The sequence below is a fragment of the Nelumbo nucifera genome, chromosome 3 (assembly GCF_055504915.1).
Source record: "Nelumbo nucifera cultivar China Antique chromosome 3, China Antique-T2T, whole genome shotgun sequence".
Lineage (NCBI taxonomy): Eukaryota > Viridiplantae > Streptophyta > Magnoliopsida > Proteales > Nelumbonaceae > Nelumbo > Nelumbo nucifera.
The window spans coordinates 91,036,440-91,060,645 of record NC_142651.1 but is presented as its reverse complement, the minus strand read 5'-3'; the positions used below and the strand labels follow the sequence as shown (position 1 = coordinate 91,060,645).

General features: G+C 42.0%; 2 protein-coding genes across 5 annotated transcripts; one reads left to right on the top strand and one right to left on the bottom strand.

Moving 5' to 3' along the window:
- The first annotated feature begins 564 nt into the window (after positions 1 to 564).
- Positions 565 to 19,709, top strand: LOC104608976 (secretion-regulating guanine nucleotide exchange factor). 4 transcript variants are annotated; one of them, XM_088902196.1, is made up of 4 exons: positions 565 to 909; positions 1,461 to 2,837; positions 16,749 to 17,137; positions 19,008 to 19,709. In XM_088902196.1, the coding sequence occupies exon 2, from the start codon at positions 1,463 to 1,465 to the stop codon at positions 2,510 to 2,512; it is 1,050 nt and encodes a 349-aa protein (XP_088758322.1). In that variant the 5' UTR covers positions 565 to 909; positions 1,461 to 1,462; the 3' UTR covers positions 2,513 to 2,837; positions 16,749 to 17,137; positions 19,008 to 19,709. The 4 variants fall into 4 exon arrangements, with proteins under 4 accessions (XP_088758322.1, XP_088758323.1, XP_010273407.1 ...); XM_088902197.1 differs by lacking the exon at positions 16,749 to 17,137 and having other exon boundaries at positions 19,008 to 19,708; XM_010275105.3 differs by lacking the exon at positions 19,008 to 19,709 and having other exon boundaries at positions 16,749 to 17,241.
- A 1,675-nt stretch (positions 19,710 to 21,384) lies between these two features.
- On the bottom strand, positions 21,385 to 23,023 carry PDF1 (protodermal factor 1). Its single transcript, XM_010275104.3, has 3 exons — positions 22,766 to 23,023; positions 22,090 to 22,426; positions 21,385 to 21,995 (listed from the first exon to the last, which is right to left on the bottom strand). The coding sequence occupies exons 1-3, from the start codon at positions 22,911 to 22,913 to the stop codon at positions 21,662 to 21,664; spliced, it is 819 nt and encodes a 272-aa protein (XP_010273406.1). The 5' UTR covers positions 22,914 to 23,023; the 3' UTR covers positions 21,385 to 21,661.
- Positions 23,024 to 24,206: the final 1,183 nt, after the last annotated feature.

Below are 24,206 nucleotides of genomic sequence, written 5' to 3'. Positions count from 1 at the left end.
AGAATGGGTATTTGGAAAAAACTGGTGCATCAGTCTAATGTTTCCATCTAGGATGATGACGGAAGGGAGGCTTTTGTTGAGTTTCTCAAAAGTTTAGGGGTGTCATTTGTTAAAATGAAACTATAGGAGAGGTTTTTGTATTTTACCCTTAATTCAATGGTACGACATGGCCCACAGAGTTTGGCTTCAGTCAAAGCAAGCCCGTGCTTACACCGGTTAGTATAGAGATATTCCCAATATAAGGTTGTAAAGGCTGTTTGAACGGTGTTTGCACTGACTGAAGCCGAACTCCCTCGTTAGAGGTCTAGAGCGAGGGCACTGATGTCAACAAAATTTTTTTTCCCTGAAATATTATTGTCCTTTAGTGAGGGCTTATTAGGATCCGTTTGGCCTGCAGTTGGAATCAGAATCGGAATTAGAATAGAAATCCTCCAAATCGAAATCAGAATGGTCCATTCCCATAATCTGTTTGGTTCAGACATAAATAGGAATGGCAGTTAGAATTAACATCAATGAGATTTCATTCCCAAGGTAGTGGTAGAGAATAACCATTCCCTCTCAAACGGGTGAATGCTATTCTAGCAGGAATGGGAATGGGATTCCGATTCCACCAAATCAAACATTTGGACATTCCGATTCCGATTCCGGACCCATATTCCTGCGAACCAAAAGGGGCAGTAGTTGCGCGTCGTGGTAGCACTCCTCCCGCCTACTTCTGAAAGTCAGGCTGAGCCGCTGAGGCTACCAAACCAGATCAACAAAATCAAACCGTTTATGTTCTTCCCCGCAACGGCATCCCCCCTTCCCCCCGGGTCAGATTTATATTTGCTGAAACGCTATTTCTGGATCACGAGATTCCTTCTTCCCTCGACTTCTATCTTTCTGGCAATCATTCTCTATCCTGTTCAGGTAAGTTTCCCATTATCCGGAACCCTTCTCTTGATTTTTAGTGAAAGACAATAATGTCTATTACATCGATCCCTCAGGAATCAGAGTAACATCGGGAATTTTTTATTTGTTATCCTTATTCTACGCTTCCATTTTTGGGCATTCTAAAGATTGAGAACTTTATTCCAATCTGAATCTAATCTGACACAATAAGATACTGGATTCTAATGGTTTATTACATGCACCTGTTCTGGGTAATTCCTGTTTATCCAAGAATCTTTCTATTTTATTTTACCATTAGAGGCTAGGGGGCTTTTCGTTCTTCCCCTGAAACTTTTCGTTCTTTCTTAATTTCATTTTTTGGGTCGATTGTTAAGGTATTGGATAACCTCGGTAGTCTGATATTAATTTTCCTGAACACCTTTCTAGTGGGTAACTTCTTTTGTATTGAACAAACTTAATTTTCATTTTTTGTAAATCCTATCATGCTCAGACCGGAAACTTGGGATTTTTCTTTCATTTGATTACAAGTCTTGATCAAGTACATCGGGTTGCCATTTTCAATTATGCAGAAATGTTTAGGCGTGGAAGCAAATCAACAAGGCCATTGCATGGAGCCCTGAATTGCCGATTGGTGGTTCTGATCATATCACTGGTTATAGCACTTACTCTCTCCTTGTTGTTTCTAAGTAGCAAGGAAGGTCAACCCAAAATTTCACCCAACATTTCAAGGCAAAAGTGGAACAGCTTTCGGTCTTCTGTTCAATTCCAACCCACTTTAGATCTCAGTAATGGAAGAGATGTGATATGGCAAATACCTGATTCTCCAAAGGCAGTTCTCTTTCTGGCTCATGGATGCAATGGCAGAGCTGTGAACTTTTGGGACAGATCTCCTGGCTGCCCCAATTGTGTTGGTCTGCCTGAAGAAAGGCTTATTGTCCTACATGCTCTTGCTCGGAAATTTGCTGTTCTTACCATATCTAGTGCTGGGAGATGCTGGTCATTTGAAGAGGAAAGAGTAATTATAAAAGAAATTATCCAAAAGTGGGTTGATAAAAACAGGCTTGAAAAGCTTCCTATAGTGGCTTTGGGAGCCTCTTCTGGTGGGCATTTTGTTTCTGCTCTAGCTACTGATATGAAATTTAGTAGTATCACGCTTATGATTGCAGAAGGATTGTTTAGAGGATTGGATATCCCAGATGACTACCCACCTACTCTTTTTGTGCACATGCCAAAAGATGACGAGAGGATGAAACTGATCGGTAAAAATATGAAAGCTCTAAGGAGGAAAGGAGTAGATGTTTCAGAGATTAAATGCATGGAGTTCCCCTTGGCCCCTAGTCTCTTAGCTGACAGAATCCCAGGTCTTGATGATACCATCTCTGTAAAATTGTTTGAATTGTTTCGCAATAAAGGTTTCATTGATGATAATGGATACATGAGGAAAGATGGTCGTGCAACAAAATGGAAGGAGGCTGTCAGGAAGGAGCAAAACCTTTTACCAGATAAGTATGAGTGGATCCATCATATTCAGGAGGAACTTAATCTTGCATTTGCGTACCATGAGATGACTAGCTTGCAATCTGAACAGATATTTGATTGGTTTGAATCTCACATAAGTTGATCAGGTTCTCTGAACTTGTCAACCCCAACCACATATAACAGGCTAAAAGCATCACTCAATTGACTACTTATTTAGACTCCCAGCCGTGCTTGAGATTGCAGACTACATGGGTTGGAATAAACTACTGATCAACAGCCCGATCTTCTGTTATTGCTCGATGGTTGACTCTGGAATTTCATGTTATGTAAAATTTTTCCAGATTTCTGAAAGGGACTAGATATGAGGCAAACAAATGATGATGCATATTTCTTTGGAATTATTATGGTGGCATATTGATCTTTGATGCCTCTAAGAGATGTTTAACGACAAAACACTGATCATAAAGGTATCCAAATTCCATTTTTCTACTTACTGTTTTTCCTGCACTAACACAGTAACTCTTACTTTGCTTATCTATTAATGAACTTATGAACTTGTGTATTGATGGGCCACAAATTTTAAATTTGGTTTTGTTTATATTGAAAAAGGTGCAATTGTTTGGTCGAATGGTGAAATCTTAAACTGACAATCATGTGAAAATGGGTTTGAGTCAGAGAGTTGCTACATGCAAAAAAGTGGAGGATGGGTCTGTGTCCAATTCACCTCTCCAGTATCCAGGACTTACAGAACCAGCACAGGATAATGGCCTTCTTTATTTGTTTATATTAAAAAGCTTCTTCTTGCTTTAGTTTAATTTGCTCATCTATTAATGAACTTGTGTATTGATGGTCCACAAATTTTAAATATGTTTTGTTTATATTGAAAAAGGTGCAATTGTTTGGTTGAATGGTGAAATCTTAAACTGACAAGCATGTGAAAATGGGTTTGAGTCTGAGAGTACATGCAAAAAAGTGGAGGACAGGTCTGTGTCCAATTCACCTCTCCCAGTATCCAGGACTTACAGAACCAGCACAGAATAATAGCCTTCTTTATTTGTTTAAATTAAAAAGATTCTTCTTGCTTTAGTTTGTAAATCAAATGGCCGGAAGAAATTGTTTTCATGGACTTCTCATACTAGGTATACCTTGTTAAGGTCAAACAGTAGATGAAGTTTTATTATGCAACATAAGATCAACTCTATCAAACATGTTGTTTAATGTGTCAGCAGTATATAAATGTTTGCTTGCAAATTATAACAAAATCCTATTCACCACCTTTGTCTGCTAAATTGTAGCTTAGAGTCAAACCGCCCCCATAAAGTCCTCCAGAAGTGACTAAGGAACTCTGTGTCACAATCTGAGGTAATAGACTTTGGAATGCCATGTAGTCTAACCACTTCTTTAAAGAATAGGTCGGTGTTGTATCAGCTCTCTTCCTGCAAGGAATAAAATGAACCATCTTTGAGAAACAATCCACTACTATAAATACTATATCATGTTGCATATAAATTCTAGGCAACCCAAGCACAAAGTCCATGGAAAGATCCACCCAAGGACCTTCTGGAGTAGGCAATGGCATGTACAGTCCTGTGTTTTGGGTATGCGGTATGCCCCTTAGATGTCTGGCAAACATAAAAACCTTGTACAAACTTTCCAACATACTTCTTGAGATGTGACCATTAATAACACTTCTCCACCATTTCAATGGTCTTGTCTTGACCCAAACAACCCCCTCTATGCAATTCTTTAATGATTTTCTTCCTCAAGGATCCTCTAGGAATGCATAATCAAGTTCCTAGAAAGAGAAAACCATCATGCAAGACAAAATCATTATGTTGTCCCATTTGGAGTTTTCTCATTGAACCTAGAAATCTTCATCTATAGCATAGAGTTCTTTTATGCATTCAAACCCTATGATTTCTGCCTACAATGTTTTCATCAAAATAACTCTCCTACTCAAAGCATCTCCTACTTTATTCTATTCCCCAGATTTATGCTTGAGAGTAAAAGTAATTTCTTGTAAGAAGGCTATCCATCTAGCATGCATACAGTTGATAGTGTTCGTGTTATTAATATACTTCAAAGTTTGATGATCATTTTATAAAACAAACTCCCTTTGGACCAAATAATGTGTCCAATGCTTCAAAGCCTACACTATTGCATATAGCTCTTTATCATAGGTAGATCATTTCCTTCTTACTTCATTTAAATTTTCACTATAGAAAGTAACATGTTGATTCTCCTAAGATAGTACAAGACCTATACCTGTCATTGAAGCATCACATTCCACCTCAAACAACTTATCAAAGTTGGGCAAAGCAAGTATAGGATCTTTGACTAGCTTCTCCTTTATCAATTGGAATGCCTTTTCTGCCTCCAATGTCCATTGAAACTGCCCATTTTTTAAGCAATAAGTAATAAGACTGACAATGCTACTGAAATGTCATACAAATCGCATGTAGAAAGTAGCCAAACCATGGAAAGAGCACACCTCATGTACATTTTTAGGTGTAGGCCAGTCTCTAACAGCCTTAACCTTTTTCCTCATTAACCATAATGCCTGAATCATTGACCACATACCCAAGAAACACAAGCTGTTTGGCCATAAAACTGCACTTCTTAAGGTTGGCATGAAGCTTATTTTGGTGAAGAATTTCAAATACTTCTTGCAAATGTTGTAAGTGTTCTTTATTGTCCTTATTATACACTAGGATATCATCAAAATATACTATCAAACACATTCCAATTAATGGCTTCAAAACATAGTTCATCGACCTCATGAATGTGCTAGGGGCATTGGAAAGTCCAAAAGGCATAACTTTTCACTCATACAACCATTCTTTTGTCTGAAAGTCGTTTTCCATTCTTATCCAATGCAGATTCTGATTTGGTGATAACCATTCTTCAAATAAATCTTAGAAAACATTGTTGCCCTACGAAGCATATCTAACATATCACCCAGGCCAGGGATCAGAAACCAATATCAAATAGTTATTTTATTGATGACCCTACTGTCCACACACATCCTCCAACTCCCATCCTTCTTTGGCATAAAGCTAGAACAACACATGGGCTAATATTGATTTGCACCATTCTTTTCCTAAGAAGTTCATCCACTTGCCTATTTCATGCTCCTTAGGACTCATTCTACAATGTGGTAAATTTAGCAAACTAGCCCCTGAAGTCAAGCCAATAATTTGTTGTATTTCCCTCGTAGGAGGCAATCTATTAGGTAGTCTTCTTTTTATCTTTAATGAAAATATAAAGATTATCCTTGACCCTGAGTGTCATCATAATGGAATTGCCAATTCTTCACGAAATAATGTGGCTATCATCAATATCCATAACATCAAATAGTAATTCATCAAATGTACAAAGCCTATTCCATTCTACTACTGTTAGGGGGCTGAAGAAGAGAGGGGAAATTCTATGGAGATGTGTAAGAGCAGCTGTATGTTGGACAGTTTGGGAGGAAAGGAACCAAAGGATCTTTCATGGGAAAGAAAGAAATAAAGGTGTAATTACTGAATTAATTTCCATAAGGGTGATTCAGTGGGCTAAGACTTTGCACATTTTTGAAAACTAGTGGAAAGAAGTGGCTTGGTCAGTTCCAAGGACGAATGTAATTCACCCAGTTTGGTCCCCACCAGCTTCAGGGTTCACTAAATTAAACTTTGATGGAAGCAGTGAAGGAAATCCAGGTCTGTCGGGTATAGGGGAGCTTTCAGGGATGATGAAGGTCGAATTATCGCATTGTATTCGGGTCCTATTGGCTGGGGGGACTCTCTTAGAGCTGAAATATTGGCTGTTATGGAAGGGTTAAAAAGAGCTCGAGAATTAAATATCAGAAACCTGATAGTGGAAGGTGATTCTAATTTGACTATCAACTGGTTAATGAAAGATGATTCTAGTTTGTGGAAGTTTCTGAATGAAAAGAAGAAAATTAGATATCTCATACAAAATATGGAAGTCAAATTTCAGTGGACTAAGAGGTGTGCCAATTCCTTGGCAGATTCATTGGCTAAACAAGGGGTGGGAAGAGATAATTTGTTCTGGGCAACATTGTAATCTGAAATGTTCTCTTGGGAGGGTTAAGAGTTTTTACCCCTCCCTTTGTATTTTTCTATATTAATATCTCTTAATAAAAGTATTTGTTATTTATAAAAAAAAAGTAATTCATCAAAATATACATTACCAATAGAGAAAGCCACCTTGCTCTGTTCTAAAACTTTTTCTGGTTGAATCTTCTTCGCCCAACCATTAATGAAGGGATCGATGCTAGGTCTTGTTGGCAAGCCCAACTACTCTACATTTGATTTAGAAATGACATTCGCTTTTGCCCCACTATCAATAGTTAAGTCACACATCATATCTTTTATTCTAAATCGTGTCTTAAAGATCTTTTCTTGTGTGTCAAGTATCGATCAAGGATAAAAATTTCGATACGATATGCCCCGTATCGATCATATCATATCATATCTTTTGGGTTTTGAAACACCAGGTGTTTGCGTTTCGGGAACTCTTTCTTTTTTAATATAAAAATATATAAAAACTTATATAAAAACCAAATTTAGAAAAAAACTAAAAAATATATAAAAGTGCATGGTTTTTAGTACCTATACACCTCTGTTGGTATATAGAGGTGTATCAATACTTTGAACCTTAGTATCGGTTGCTGTTGCATGAAGAATACGCTTGACCACAACAGCAAACCTATCTTCTTCCGGAAAAGCCCAAGGAACATAATCTCCCAAAACCTCTTCTTCATCAGCAATAGACTGTTCATTTTGAGGTTGAAAATCTGGGCTGTCTTCAATTTGTTCAATCATATTCACTTCTTTTGTGCATGGTTGTGGGCAAGACTAGGGATGCAAATGGATCGGATCGGATTCGAATCAAGGTATATCCGAATCCAATCCGACACTATCCATGTCGGATCTGATCCAATTCGAAGATTCGATCGGATCTGATAGGACTCGATTTCAATTCGAATCCTATTGGTAAGTTGGATATTTGGATATGATCCAATCCAACTTGTTTTCTTCAAAAATTAATAAATTATTATTTGTATCATATATATACATGTTTTTATAAAAAAACAAATAATATAACAAATTTATAAAAATATATTTATAAATAAATAAATAACATATATATGTATTATATATATTGCCCCCCCTATTCCAGATGGACCTGGATTACCCATACTGCTGCCATCAAAATTTAGTTTAAGAAAGCCATTAGATGGGGGACTCCAGCAAGAGAGTGATGCCTTCTTGGCTGAGGCTAATTCTGCAATTTCCTTCCAGTTTTTTACCATCTCATCTACTGAGAAGTCTGCAAACAAGGCCAAAGTTTTCAGCCAATGTATCACCCTAATATGGATTACCTCCAATATTACTTCTAAGGTTCTCTCCTTTTCTGAGAATATCTGTGAGTTTGTTGAGGGCCCGAGAATAGGATCTCGTCACGGGTCGATCCACGGGGAAAACCTCCTGTTTTCCCTTGTTCCTTCCTGCTCTTGATGAACCTATCTTGGCGCCTTGGTGATTTGTTCAAGAGATCACCAACTCTCCTAACTCACTTTTTTAACTGAATATTCGATATCTTCATTCAATAAAGGTGTCTCCTTAAATAGGAGATTACAAGAGTCCTAATCTTAGGGAGTCTCCTTGCTGAATAGGGAGACTTCCAGTTCTATCTTGCTAAGGATAAGATAAGTTAATCATAATCTGATAATCCACTAATAAGATAAGAGCAATAGAATAAGATAAGAACAAATAAGAGCAAGATGATCTAATCTAATCTGGATGAGGCTGTTGTTGCCGAACTGGGTAGGGTGAGAATAATTGAATCACTGCTGCTGCCGGCGGTGGGTCAGGTTCCTGTTGCTGTTGGCGGCGATGATACTTCTTCCCGAGGAATGCGTCCATAACATTACTCCCCTTCTAGACTAAGAGCTTGTCCTCAAGCTCGAACTTCGGATACGTGGCTTGGAACTCTGCCAATGGGATCCAGGAGGCTTCAACCGATGGTAAGCCACCCCATTCCACCAAGACTTCAAGAATTCCTCGATTGAAACGAGAGCGGGTGAGAGCCTTAGGCTGGGGAGCAAGTTTGCCATCTTTCAAGGGTGGCAGGGAGGGAACTTGGTTCGGAGGAACACCCGTAAATGGTTTCAGCAAGGAGATGTGGAAAACATCATGAATCCGGCTGTTCTCCGGCAATTCCAGCTGGTAGGCCACACTGCCAATCTGCCGTAGGACCTTGAAGGGCCCATAGAACTTAGGGGCCAGTTTTGGGGCAGCCCTGTGGCGCAATGAGCGTTGTCGGTAGGCCAGTTTTGGGGCAGCCCTCCTGGTTCGAACGACGGTTCCCGGTGGTGCTTGTCATAGCTGAGCTTCATGCGGAGTTGGGCTTGCTATAAGCGAAGGTGGACGTCGGCTAGGAGGGCGTCGCGTTCTTGTAAGGATCGATCAATTTCTTCCAAACGAGTAGAGCCGGGCTCATAAGACAGCAAGCGAGGAGGGTCCCGGCCATAAACGACACGAAAGGGAGTCATGCAGAGGGAAGAATGGTAGGCCGTGTTGTAACAGTACTCGGCCCAAGGAAGCCATTCCACCCACCGTTGTGGTTGATCCCCTACGAAGCAACGGAGATACATCTCGATCGTGCGGTTGACCACCTCTGTCTGACCGTCGGTTTGTGGATGATAAGGTGAGGAGAAGGCCAAGGTGGTGCCGTGCAACCGAAATAACTCCTTCCAGAAGGCACTAGTGAAAACCGGGTCCCTATCGCTGACGATGGATTCTGGTAACCCATGTAAGCGAAAAACATGTGTAAAGAAGGCGAGGGCAACTGAAGTGGCACTGTACGGATGTGATAGAGGAATGAAGTGGACATATTTAGAGAAGCGATCTACTACCACGAAGAGGACTGATTTGCCACCTACCTTGGGAAGTCCCTCAATGAAGTCCATGGAGTCGGCCCATATCTGTGTCGAGATTGAAAGGGGCTGAAGGAGGCTTGCCGGGTGTAGGTTTTCCCATTTATGCTGTTGGCACGTGGAGCAATTATGGACAAAATCCCGAATAGAAGTCTTCATACCTCGCCAATGGAAATCAGCCCGGACGCGGTGTAGCGTTTTCTGAACGCCTTCATGGGTGGAGTTATGGATGCTGATGATGATGGTGGAAATCAACGGGGAGTCCGGCCGAAGATGTACCCAACCTTTATACAGTACCAACCCGTCCTGAAGCGACCAATTGGAGTCGGCAGCGCCGGACAGAATCTTTTGGACCAGGAGCGACCATTCCGGAGACTGTGGTGTTGCCTTCTTAATGTCGTCTAGAGAGATCCGGGGTTGGGAAATTCCACACAGAGCCGTCGCGTCTTCATCTCGCCTAGACAAGGCATCAGCTGCGCGATTGGAGGATCCCGCCTTGTATTCCACCCGGAAATCGAACCCGAGCAGTTTGCTAACCCAATGCTGCTGAGGGGAAGTGGTGAGATGTTGCTCCAACAGGTATTTGAGGCTGTAATGATCAGTTTTGACGACGAACGACCGCCCCCACAAATACGGCTGCCAGTGCTGGACGGCTCTGGCTAGGCCGATTAGCTCATGCTCATAGGCTGGAAGCTTCAGATGCCGATCGGCCAGTCTACGGCTGAAGAAAGCAATCGGGTGTCCTTGCTGCTGTAACACGGCCCAGATACCCATTCCTGAGGCATCGCACTCGACTGTAAATTCGAGAGCGAAATTTGGTAATTGCAGGACTTGGGTGGAAGACAGGGCGTCTCTTAGTGTTAGGAAAGCTGCATCGGCTGCGTCGTCCCACCGGAAGGAATTTTTCTAACAGGTTGGTTAATGGGGCAGCCAACAGTCCATAATTCTGAACAAATTTGCGGTAGTAACCCGTTAATCCGAGGAACCCGCGTAAGGCCTTGGCTGATTGAGGCTTGGGCCATTCCTTGATAGCCTGAATTTTGGAACTGTCGACCGACACACCTTGCCCGTATATGACGTGGCCGAGATAAAGAACCTGTCGCTCCCCGAAGGAGCACTTGGACCGTTTGAGGAAGAGTTTGTGTTGGCGCAGAAGCTCGAAAACGGTCCGCAGATGGTGCACATGCTCTACCCATGATTTGCTATAAACAAGGATGTCATCAAAGAAGACAAACAAATTTGCGCAGATGGGGCTGAAATACCTCGTTCCTCAATGACTGGAATGTGGACGGGGCGTTGGAGAGACCGAATGGCATGACTAAAAATTCGAAGTGGCCGTGGTGGGTTCGAAAGGCAGTTTTCTTCACGTCTCCGGGAGCCATGCAAACCTGGAAATACCCGGACCTGAGGTCCAACTTAGAGAAGTACTGAGCACCATGCAACTCGTCCAGTAGTTCGTCCACGACGGGAATAGGGAACTTATCCTTGATCGTCCGATCGTTGAGCTCTCTGTAGTCAACACAGAACCTCCAAGTTCCATCCTGCTTCGCCACCAACAGAACCGGCGAAGAGAAAGGGGAGTGACTCTTACGTATGATCCCTTGTTGCAGCATCTTTGTACATTGCTTTTCTATCTCGTCCTTCTGTAGGTGAGGGTAGCGATAAGGCCGGACAACGACTGGTTCCGAACCCAGCACTAAAGGAATTCGATGGTCGCATGCTCGGGGAGTGGGGAGTCCCTTGGGTTCCTGGAATATATCTGAAAACTCAGCGAGGAGTCTTTCCATGGCCGCTGGTTCTGTTTGAAGTGCATGGGCCTGTGGTGTCTTCTCTTTTACCCTGCAACCGTGCCATGAAACTTGCTTCCCATTTAGGTGGAAGGTCATTGTGAGTGCGCTGAAGTCCCATAAAATCAGGCCTAGGGTAATTAACCATTTGACCCCAAGAACAATATCGAACCCATCCAAGGAGAGTACAAATAAATCAGCAAAAAATAGTTCAGAATTGACCTGTATCGGGGTGTTCTTACAAATTCCCGGACTGTGGACTCTTTCACCGTTTGCGACGGTTACCTGTAGTTGTGGCCGGAGTTCCATTGGTAGTTTTAACTGAAGGGCGGTATGTTCACTTATGAAGTTGTGTGTGCTCCCTGAATCGACGAGAATGCGCATCGGTTGACCTGTTATCTGTGCCTATAACTGCATGGTTTGAGAGGTTTTAATACCGGTGATCGCATGGAGAGAGATCTATGGCTCGAATACGACGGGTTCTTCGTCATCCTCCTCCTCTTGCTCATCGACTAGGAGGCAAAAAAGCCTCTTGCACCTATGTCCTGCCGAGTAGAGGTCATCACAGTTGAAACATTGGCCTCTCGCTCGGCGTTCTGCCATTTCTGCCCTGGTCAAACACTTAATGGGTGGAGCGACCATGTTGCTACCTGCACTTGTCATCGATCTAGAGGTGGTGGTTGTGTGAGATCTCAGTTCCCTGCTGGTTGCAGAAGAGGGGGTCGCTGTTGCTGATTTTGGGGGTGTCCATGAGTTCGGTGGGCGACCCACATTGTAGGTCCCGCGGCTGAGCTGCAGAATGCGCTTGAGCGCGCGGGCTAAGTTCATGGCTGTAACCAAATTTGGGGGATTCTGCATTTTGACATCCACCTGTAGGGGTTCTGCTAACCCTGCCGTGAACATGTCCACCTGCTGGTCCGGTCGCACGGAGGATGCCCTTGCGAGGAAGGTTTGGAATTGGCGCTGGTATTCTGCCACCGTTCCGGTCTGTTTAAGGTTAATCAGCTCTCCTAGGGGGTTGCTGGTCAGTGGGGGTCCGAACCTAAGAAGGCAATAGGACTTAAACTGGGGCCAACCGAGCCCGGGTTCTTCTTGCTCTAACCGATAGAACCAAAGTTGTGCTTCCTCTGTTAAGTGAAAGGCGGCTAGACTTACCTTATCCCGGTCGTCTGTCCGTTGATTCCGGAAATTCTAACCTGCTATACTTGGGGATGAGTGCGGCTCCTTGGCTAACGGACTGCTGTTCACCGGAAGACTCCGACAGATCTGGTCTGCGGCCGCTAGTGGCTGTCCCCCCTTTAGTGTTCCTTTCCTTGCTAGAGAGGAATATCTCCATTAGACGCCGCAGCTCCCGTACTTCGTCTTTGATCTCACGTACTTCGGAACTGGTCTCCACGAGTTGGTGCTCGAGGTCGTGGACCCTGGATGGCAGCTGCTCCAGATCTCCCATGACGCCTTGCTCTGATACCAAGTTGTTGAGGGCCCGAGAATAGGATCTCATCACGGGTCGGTCCACAGGGAAAACCTCCTATTTTCCCTTGTTCCTTCCTACTCTTGATGAACCTATCTTGGCGCCTTGGTGATTTGTTCAAGAGATCACCAACTCTCCTAACTCACTTCTTTAACTGAATATTCGATATCTTCATTCAATAAAGGTGTCTCCTTAAATAGGAGATTACAAGAGTCCTAATCTTAGGGAGTCTCCTTGCTGAATAGGGAGACTTCCAGTTCTATCTTGCTAAGGATAAGATAAGTTAATCATAATCTGATAATCCACTAATAAGATAAGATAAGATAAGAGCAATAGAATAAGATAAGAGCAAGATGATCTAATCTAATCTGGATGAGACTGCTGTTGCCGAACTGGGTAGGGTGAGAATCATTGAATCACTGCTGCTGCCGGCGGTGGGTCAGGTTCCTGCTACTGCCAGCGGCGATGATACTTCTTCTCGAGGAATGCATCCATAACAGAGTTCCTCTCCCAAACAGTCCAGCATACTACGACCCTCATACATCTCCACATAGCCTTGGCCCTTTTTGTTGGCCGACTAGGCATGAACCTGAATAAACTCTGCCCATTCATAGGGGGGGCCCACTTGCACCCAAACAAAGAAGTACACCATTCCCAAATGCTTTTAGTAAATTGATAGGAAATTAGTAAATGGTATTCAGACTCACCATCAGCTTTGCAGAGAGTACACCAATGAGGACACAAACAATTGTTGGGTCTTTTTCTTTGAAGTATATCACATGTATTAATTCTTTCTAGAAAGGCTTTCCAACAGAAACTCCCAACCTTAGGGGGTATAGGAAGACACAACACCTCTTTAACAGGGAAAGACAGACCCAAAGAAGGAGGTTGAGCTAGAGCTTTAAAGAAGGAAGCACATGTGAAAGAACCGGAGGGGGTGAGAGACCAAAATCTACTATCTGTCTTTGTAGGCTCTAAAAAGACCCCTTCAAGAATGGATAGCAAGGATAAGACATAATCAAATTCTGTGTCCCTAATTTCCCTTCTAAAGCCCAAGTTCCAGCTGAACCCATAAGTTGAGTTAGAAGGAACAAGGAAGGAGGAGACTGGTTCATTTTTAAGAGTGGAAAGAGTGAAAAAACTCGGAAATTGATCTTTTAAAGGAGAGTCCCCAATCTAGATATGTTCCCAAAAATTGATGAGGTTTTCTGAGTGCAAGTCATACCTGATCCATGGAGAGAACAAAGGCAAAATAGCTTGAATAGCTTTCCAAGGTGCTGCTCTTGTAGTCCTTGCCACAATCCCAGAGTCCCATCCATTGTCTGCTATCCCATGAATGCTGCCCACTATCTTCACCCATAGCTTATCCTTCTCCAAAGAAAATCTCCATAGCCACTTCCCTAGTAGTGCCAAATTCCTACTCCTTATATTCCCAATACCCAAACCTCCTTCCCTCCCTCTTGCTCCTACAAACCATCTCCCACCTAACCTTATGGTCCTTCTCCTCCTCCCCCGGCTCCCAAAGAAAATCTCTCATTTGTTTTTCTAACCTGCTAGCCACCTTAGTTAGAATCTTAAAGACTGATAAAAAGTAAACAGGAAGGTTAGCTAGAGTAGACCTAATTAAAGTGATTCTCCCACCAAGAGACAAATAGTTCTTCTTCCAAGTTGCAAGTCTCTTTTCAAACCTCTCTACAACCGACTCCAAAACTCATCTTTCTGAGGGTTATCTCCCAATGGCAAACCAAGGTAATTTAGGGGCCAATTAGAAACTACACACTCCAATATCTCCCTCTCCTCCATATTTACCCCCACTAGAGAGTTCTTCTCAAAATTCACCTTGAGGTTTGACATTTGTCTTTTAGCTTTTATAGCTAAACAAATAGCCTTATTCAAATCTCACACATCTTGGGCTGCAATTCTTTCTTTTGATTGGTTTGAAACCCTCAATAAACTGAGTAGCCTTTTGTGATGGGGTTTCAGCCACCTCATTAAGAACTGAAATCCTGAAAAATTCAGATGCATACTCCTTAACCCCATGTGCACTTTGCACACAACGCTGGTATTGTTGGAACAAGTATTGGTCATAATCACATGGAAGGAATTGAGCTTGATTCCACCAAGTAACAACTCCCCCTTTTAGCTTATAAGAGACCAATTTCACTTTCTTATTTTCTACTATTTCGGTAAAATCAAAGAATTTCTCCACCTTACGAATCAAATCTAGAAAATCTTCAATATGCAATTGTCCATTGAAAGTTGGAAACTCAATTTTCATCTTGTAATCCCTATTACCATTATTCCTTCTTCTAACTGGCTGTCTAGCATCAATTGGCCTTCCCATACCTCCTGACTTTCATCTTTTCTTTACTTTTTTTTTTTTAGAGTGCTACATAAGATAGGGGGTAGCACACCCTCAAATATCACAAAAGCAAATAAAAGCAAAGCAAGGAAGGTTGAAAATGTCTATAAGCAAATGACTATTTGGAGTTTGGATCCTTTAATTTTGACATCAAATGATTTTTTTAGTCATCAAAGCCTTGTCCTAGAGGTAGTTAAAACCAATGTTTTAAAAGCAGACTTAGAGGCTGAACTGTTTTTGCCTTTAGGTCATGGGCCACCGGTTCAACTGTCTGGGTTGAATGGGTCAGACCGCATTTTAATCTAAGTTTGTGGATACCTTGCCATATAGATAGGCAAGGTATCCACGAATCACCATTTTGTAATAATATATATATATATATATATATATATATATATATATATATTGTATTAGTATATATATATCCTCAAATCTAAGTTGGTATTAGAGCATCCGATCCAAAATCTTCCATAGCTCAAAACTCAACCACCTCCAGTACCTCTCAAAATAGCCAATATGCAAGAGAGCTTAACCCAACAATCACTTTGCTACTCAGTAACATCTCTCATTATTTTCCTGTAAAACTTAATGGGAGCAACTATAGTCTTTGGAAGGCTCAGTTTCTTCCTATCTTCAGAGCTCACTCCCTCATGGGATATGCCGATGGCACGTTCAAAGCTCCATCCGAACATGTCACACAAGAGCGTACCTCATCAACCAATTCAATTATGGAAGTCAACAAAGATTATGTTGTTTGGTATCAACAGGATTAAATGATCCTGAGTTGGATAATGGCATCTCTTACTGAGATGGTCATGCCATGTAGTAAGTGCTTCATCATCGTATGAAGCCTGGTCCATTCTACAACAGACTTTCTCGTGCTAGAGTTCAGCACTTATGGTATCAACTCAACACCATCAAGAAGGGAACGGAGACCATTACTGAATACATATAGAGCATCTGCTCCATTACTGATTCACTAGCAGCCATTGATCAACCACTCAATAGTGATGATCTACTCCTGGTTGTTCTTAGTGGCCTTGGGCCTGAGTATAGCCCGTTTGTGACAGCCATTAACACTAAGGCCGAACCAGTGACCTTTGAAGATCTTCACAGACTTCTTCTCAGCCAAGAAATCAGACTTGGAGATCTAACCTCTACCTCAGTGGACCTGCACTCTCCTACTGTTAATGCTGTCACAAAACCACCCACTCCTCTGTACAACAAATCTAACCAACAACATCATGGTGGTAACCATAACAGCAAGAATAATGATAAGACACAACAACTATCAAGGGAATCGTACCAACAATCAATATCAGAACTGAGGACAATCTTAAGGCAAGGGTAAATTTTTCAACAGAACAATGGTGGTGGCTAATATCAACATTTTCAACCTCGTCTGCTCTGTCAATTTTGCTCTCAATCAGGTCATGTTTCTCTTCATTGCCCACAAAGATTTAATCACACATTTACAGGTGCAGTGATGTCTAATCTTGCTACACATACTCCCGGGTTGTACCAAAATGTTTGGTACCCTAACTTGGTGCTTCTACACATCTCACAACTGATCTCTCCGATTTGTCAATACATTCTGAATACTCTAGACCTGAGCAGGTCACCGTAGCTGATGGCACAAGTTTGCCAATAGCATGTGTGGGCTCCTCTCATTTGTTATCTAATGGTTGTGTGCTTAATATGAGTGAAGTACTCCATATTCCCCATATCACAAAAAAAGTCCTCTCTATATCTCAACTTACAAAAGACAATGATGTTTCTATGGAATTTCACCGTGACTTCTTTGTTGTCAAGGATCGAATATCGGGGAAACCTCTTCTCCACGGCCAGAGTAAAGATGGGTTGTATCAACTAATAGTCGATCAAGTTCTGCACAATAAAGCTCCATCAGTACATGTTGGAGAGCGGGCATTTGTTGAAATGTGGCATTCCTGTCTTGGACATCCTAGCTTACAAGTAGTTCGTAGTGTTCTTCGTCAACATTGACTTCCTACTTATTATAATAAAGAGAGGCCCATGGCTTGTGAGCCCTATCAACCTGGCAAGTTCAAGCATCTTACTCTACCAACTTCAATAAGTCGTAGCACAACTCCTTCAGTTGATATTCTCTGACGTCTGGGGGCTTGCTCCCTTAGCGTCCTATGAAGGCTACAGCTATTATGTGTTATTTTTAGATGATTTCAGTAAGTATGTTTGGATTTTTCCATTGGTTCACAAATCGGATGTGTTGTTTACTTTCATTCAATTTAAGAATATGGTAGAATGTTTCTTTGATTGCAACATCAAATGTCTTCAGTCAGGTTGGGGTAGTAAATACCAATCCGTTTCTCAATTTCTTCAAAGTGAAGGCATTTCACATCAGGTATCTTGCCCTCATACCCACGAGTAAAATGGTGCTTCAGAGAGGAAACATTGTCTTATTGTTGAAACAAGACTCACTCTCTTTGCTTAAGCACAATTGCCTCTTCAGTTTGGGGCCCACGCCTTCAAAACCTAGCCTATCTCATCAACAAAATGCATCTTTCTTCCTTACAAGGGCAAACTCCCTATGTCACGCTATTTTAGTGTGAACCGGATTATAGATTTTTGAAGGTCTTCGATGTGCATGTTTTCCATGGCTCAGACCTTACAACAAACACAAATTGGCATTTCGGTCCAGTTGCTGTATTTTTCTGGGGTACTCTCCTCATCACAAAGGGTACATTTGTTTTGAGCCCACTCAGGCCCGCTTCTACACAGCCCAACATGTTATATTTGATGAAAATAGCGGTTTCCTTACAAAGAACTTGCACAACACCAACTTCAACAGCCCATTACAGACACCACTATTTAGTTACCAACTCAACTTAGGCCCACACCAAACCAATTTTGACCCACGTCTCATTCTCCTCTACCTGTAACTACATCCACATCATCCCCCTTACTTGGGCCCACTATTGTCACTAGCCTAAACTCAACTAATACACCAAATAGTTCATCCCCTCCAACATCTTCTATAACCACACCGTTGGACCCACTACCTAATTCAGCATCAGCCCAATCTACTTCCCCTAACATTATTCACCCCAATCCACCTCCATCCACTAATGTCCACCCTATCACCATTCGGTCAATGGCTAGAATTTGGAAGCCCAAATTGTACTCAGTTACCAAACATCCCCTTCCTTCCCCTAACCTACTTGAACCTACATCCTATTTTTAGGCTTTTAAACATGAAGAGTGTCGCCATGCTATGACCGAGGAATACAATGCCCTCATAAAATTGGGATAATGGAGTTGGTTCCACAACATCCTTCTCAAAATGTGATTGGTTGCAAGTGGGTGTACAAAATCAAGAGAAAGCCGAAGAGGTCCTCCATTGAACGATACATGGCTCGTCTTGTAGCCAAAGGATTTTACCAAAGAACTGGTATTGATTACAAGGACACTTTCAATCCAGTGATAAAGCCTACAATCATCCGTGTTGTTTTATCTCTTGCCAAGTCAAATGGCTGGCCCGTTCGTCAACTTGACATCTCCAATGCCTTTCTTCATGGCCACCTTGAAGAAGCTGTGCACATGACACAACCTCCCGGTTTTGTAAATCTCCAACTACCGACTCATGCTTGTCTACTTCGCAAATCCCGCTATGGGCTTAAACAGGCTCCACGGGCCTGATTTCAGTGGCTCTCAAATCAGCTTCTCACCATGGACTCTTTGGGTTCTAAAACTGATACCTCTCTCTTCATTTACAACTCCAATGACCTTATCATTTACAACTCAAATCAGCTTCTCACCAAGGACCTTGGCCCAATCCATTATTTCTTAAGTGTGGAGGCCCATGATTATGATGCTAGTCTTTATTTATGCCAAAGAAAATACATTGCCGACTTACTTCGCCACACTCATATGGATGGCTCGAAGCCCATCTCCACACCATTTTGCACATCCACCTCTAAATATGAGCATTGTCTTCCTGATGCCATAGAATACCGCAGCATAGTAGGAGCATTACAATATCTTCTCATCACGCGACCTGATATCACCTTTGTTGTTAATCGTCTCTGTCAACAGATGCATCTCCCAACAAAGAGGGATTGGTATGCCATTAAGAGAGTCCTCCGCTACCTGAAACGCACCATAGATTATGGGTTCATCATCAAGCCCTCGTCTACTTATCTTCTACAAGCGTACTCTGACTCCAATTGGGCAGGGTCCCCTGAGGCTCGGAAATCAACCACTAGGTATGTTGTCTTCCTTGGAGATAACCTCATTTCTTGGTGCTCCAAGAAATAGAAGGCTGTTGTACGTTCTTCCACAGAAGCAGAATACTGAGCCCTTACCACAGTTGTTGCTGAAGTTACTTGGTTACAATCATTATTGAGGGAACTTGGACATTTTTCTTCCCCATCCTCCGGTTGTCTGGTGTAACAACCTCGGTACAACTTACCTCATAGTAAATCCCATTTTTCACTCCCGCACAAAGCATCTTGAGATTGAATTTCATTTTGTGCGTGACAAGGTTGCTTCCCAGAACCTGAATGTTCAGTACATACCTCAGTTGATCAAACGGCTGACATCTTCACCAAAAGGGTGTCTCGAACTTGTTTTTTGATCATGAGAGACAAAGTGAACGTTGTTTCTGCCCCATTCAGTTTGCGGGGGCATATTGACCAATCTACATCAACGTCAGTTACATGCGAGACTTCAGCAACATAACACTTGAGAAAAAAAGATGGAATCATTTCTGGAAAGTCTCCATCTGCTGTTAATTCCTGTGGCTGTATTCTGTACAGCTGTATCTTGTATTTGAAATTCAAATTTTGTACAATACTTGTAATTTAAATACAGTTGAATGAAAGTGATTTTGAATTCTTTTCAATCCTCACATCTAAGTGTTACTTTATTTCTTGGAAAATGGGTGAGACTTCCGAGTTGTTACTTGAATATTCCAAATCCCACCCATTTCCCTACACTTTAATTTCCTTTTTTGGCATGGAAAAGCATTTTCATTGAATTGTAAACGCCCAGGATCAATATCACAGGACTGAGCCCACCTTATATTTCTTCAAAAAAAGAAAAGAAAGAAGAAACCCACTTTATATCTCAATTGGATTTGAACCGCAATGAGGAAACCGTTCCATTGGCCACATCTCGACTTGAGGGATGAACCCTTTTCATAACTTTTATCAAAACAATTACAAGGCAGAACTCTTTTTTTCTTCTTTCTTTCTTTCTTTTTTTTTTCTTCTTTTTTTTTTAAGCCTATGAGGAAATTTCATTAAGAAGAGCTCAGGGAATAATTAGTAACAATACAAGGCAGACACTTTAGGATTAAGTTTCTTAGTAATTCAAATATTTTTTAATTCAACATATTACTTATGAGTCGAGTACAACTTATGAAAGGTTGAAATGAGTTCAAAGCAATAACTAATTATTATGTTGAATATTTTTTCTTTTATAATTTAAATTAATTAATCTCAGAGAAGATCTCAATTTATTACTGTCTCACTAGTCACTGCTATTTTGTGTCTTAATGGGGATAGATTGACCGAGTGGAAGCATAATGTAGGAACCCTGTAAGCTTGTGAGTTGAGACAGGCCCTGTCGGTTACTAATTGACTTGATCCATGGATGCATGTGGGACCCATGCATTCCAAAGAATATTAACCTTGGATTCTTGTTGACTTGAGATGAAACAATTAACCAACAGTTGCAGAATAGAGAACAAAAAGGTGCAGGGCAGGTTACAAAACTAGAAACCAAATAAGCAAACTACAATGAGTTAGTGTGAATCAAAGAAAATCAAGGTTCTTCTAAGCTGTCCTTTACTGAGCCAACCAGCTACCCTAATCTGAAAGCTTCTTCAGTGTCACTCTATCATTTATCCGACCAACCTTCTTGATGGTTAGAATGTGTTGTTAACTACAGATCTCCATGTACAATTGCTGAACATCTGTCATCCTTCTGAGTTCTGAATGGGCTTGTTACGGTTCTACCCATCCTCTGTATACAGAACCTTTTATCTGAAATTAATGTTACACATACATACAGCTATGCCATTTATGTGTTTGTCGGAGGGCCCAGTCTAGTGCTCTCTAGTGTGAGCATTTATTGTCACAGAGAGACAAAGACAACTCCCCTCCCACTTAAAGGCATTTTCTTGGCCAAAGATATATTATTCCCATCAGACGGTGCCAACGCAGGAGTGGGACACCTCGATTCGAACCATTGGTGGAAAGGCTAGGATCTGGCCGGCCGGTTCTGGAGCTATGTCCAATCAATAGATGGCAGAGACCACTTGGTGATTATCTATCTTAACCCACCTATCCCACTTTCTTTTGAAAATTTCGTTACACCAATTGAGGTCCCTTTGTTGTCTGATTTTGGTTTCTACTTTCTACTGAGCTTTACAACAACAAATTAAACCATCTTTGGTTTAAAAGAAAACTAGAGAAAGTTCTGGTTTAGAGAATCATATATAAATGAAGAAAATATTAGACTACAGCAATAAACAAGCTAAGAGGTGTCCATGTCCATCTTAATGTAACAGAAATCACACGAAACCAACAAACCAGAAGTCCATCTAGGAGCTAATTAACACACAGAACCAAATGAAAATACATGCAACATCAATAAATAAAAATCAAAGGAGAAAGCACTAAACAGGAGCAAGTGGAACTTCAAACTTCAAAGTACGTAGGAGCTAACATTAATGGTGGCTACAATCAAGCTCTGAGCTTAAGTCGACCCTCGTTAGCCTGCTTGAAAATCTGGGCTTGAGCTGCTGCTGTCTTCTCAGATACGACCGAGGCTGCAAACCGATCCTTGATTTGTTGGGTTGTGAAAGGGAACCCCCTGTTAACCATGGAGTTAAGCAATGAAGCTGTTCCTTCTCTGTAGAGTGCGCCGAACCCATCGGTACGTGTGTTAGTGAGCGCCTGGTGCAAAGTAAGGCTCGGTGAGAAGATCATCGGAGTGCAGGCCGCTCCGAATATGCCTGCTACCGTTCCCCACCAGCCAAAGAGACCCCAAATCAGCCCCGGATGAGAGCCCCAGTAACTGCAACAAGCCATGCATGTTGTATCATTTGAATCATATCAAACAGTATATGTTAGTTTGAGTAAACCGACAAGGGAGTTTCGTGTTAATTTACCTGCAAGTACCGAAGGGCGATGGAGTATTTGGATCAAACGATGGTGTCGATGGAGGTGAGAGATCAGGAACTGTTGGGGTGGGAGTGAATGGAGTGGGGGTGATCGGAGTGGGAGTTGTTGGTGGGTTGACCGGAGTGGAATGTTCAGGAGGCGAATGGTAGTATCCACCAGAAGGTGGGTTGTAGCTTCCACTGCTTCCATGAGATGGTGTGGGTTGGTAGTTTCCACCAGGGGGTGGGCTGCAGCTTCCGCTGCTTCCATGAGACGGTGTCGTTGGTGTTCCGTAACTGCCACCTCCATGAGACGGTGTTCCATGAGAAGGGGTCCCATGCGAACCTGCATCCAGGTGCAGAAACTAGCGTTAATGGTGAAAACACGACGAGAAGACCGCTAGGCTGCATGAGGATGGGAATAAGAATTGCGCATCATCACTACCATCTTTTAGCTTTAATGGAATGAAAAATGAATCAATGATGCATGGTAGAATTACTTCTACAACTCCTCATTTAAGAACTTGACAATGTAATCATACCAAGCAATAAACAATAGAAAGACTAGACGACAGTTCTGTTCTGTAACAAAGCTTACTAAAAGGAGTATGGGCACTGAGCAGCACCTCTGTGTGTGTGTGTGTAAGAGAGAGAGAGAGAGAGAGAGAGAGAGAGAGAAACTAACAGGAATGGCTTCTACAAAGAACAGGACTGTAATAATTCTTCTGATCTGCAAAACTTCTACCAAGAACAGGAATGGCCAAGTTGTGAGAAACTAACACAGCAATCAAAGCCCACATTAAGAAGGATTTTTGAATTCTAGGCCTCTCCATCTTGGCTTCAACAACCTAGCAATAACAACCTGGAGAGAGGAAGGGAGAAAGGACTAAGAGAAGATAGGAATGGAGTAGTGAGGGGCTAGGCACAGAGAAGAAAGAGGAGAGAGTATATAACACAGGATTGAGAGGACAGTAGTAAATATTAGCAGGTAGTGGAGAGTGTGGGTTAGTTGATATGTTGCAGGTGCATTTATTCATATACGAATTATTATTACTACACATCCTGCTTTCAAGCTTTGGCTCCGAACTCCAAATAAATGTTTTAAGCTTAGAAGCTCCTCTTCCACAGAGCACAGACAAACAGACTCTTCTCGGTATCTACGACCTTGCCACCTCTATGTGTGTGGTGTCTCTCACTCCCGTCTACACATCTCCTCCAGTCCTCCACTCTTGGGTCGGTGCCTTTTCCACTCCTACACTCACTGCACATTCACATAGACAAAGAGGAAGTGAGGAACCAATGAAGAGAAATCCAAATACTCTTATGAACCGCAGCACACAAGTATATTTTAGGATCAACAGCTAGCTTCTAGGAGAACACTTTTGCATACCAAGTTGCAATATGTTTAAATAGCCACGTGGCATATCAAAGTCAGAATCGGGGTTGCAAATTCTTTCGTATGCCAACTTTTCAAATTCGACCAAACCCAATAATTCCCGCCCTCTCCCACTAAGACTGTCCTTGGTTGACCGGCAAATCATTGAACAGAAATGTGTAATTGCAATGAAGGTTTTTAAAATCGAACCGGATAGGAATCCGTTCTGAGTCCGTTCCCGAGTTGAACCGTCTGACTGTTTAAATCGAATAGATGGTCTATTCTGACAAAAAAAGTTAAAAAAAAAAGTAAAAAAGCGGCAAAAAATCCTTGTTCAATTGGGCAATTTGACCACCCGGATAAGAGGTTTGCTGACCAATTAAATCAATAGTTTTTGGCCAAAAAATAGTACTGGGGTGAAACGGCCGGGTTTTTCTGACCCAACTGTCCGGTCCAGTTTTGAAAACTGTAAACTGGATTGACCCAAACTATCCGTCCAGGTTTTACTTCGTGACCCCAATGTTCTTTTATTTGGGTGGCATGGATTTGACTTTCCAATCTGGAACAAGGTGCAAGGTATGGATATGAGCTCGGATCTGCTACCCATGAGATGTTCCCACATCTCTACTCACGGGGAATGTTTCCAATACATGGTGGGTGGTGCTCTGTGGGTATGGATGTGGGTACAACTTATGGGTAGCAGATCCCGTGTCTATTAATATGGTTTTCCTTGTATCAAACTGATATGGGC

Bases quoted from the DNA above. Each gene is read 5' to 3' on its own strand.
- PDF1 (XM_010275104.3), bottom strand. From the start codon at position 22,913: ATGGAGAGGCCTAGAATTCAAAAATCCTTCTTAATGTGGGCTTTGATT. The intron at 22,427-22,765 runs GTTAGTTTCTCT...ACCTGGATGCAG, and splicing joins TCTTTGTAGAAGCCATTCCT to GTTCGCATGGGACCCCTTCT. The intron at 21,996-22,089 runs GTAAATTAACAC...GGCTTGTTGCAG, and splicing joins TCGCCCTTCGGTACTTGCAG to TTACTGGGGCTCTCATCCGG.
- LOC104608976 (XM_088902196.1), top strand. From the start codon at position 1,463: ATGTTTAGGCGTGGAAGCAAATCAACAAGGCCATTGCATGGAGCCCTG.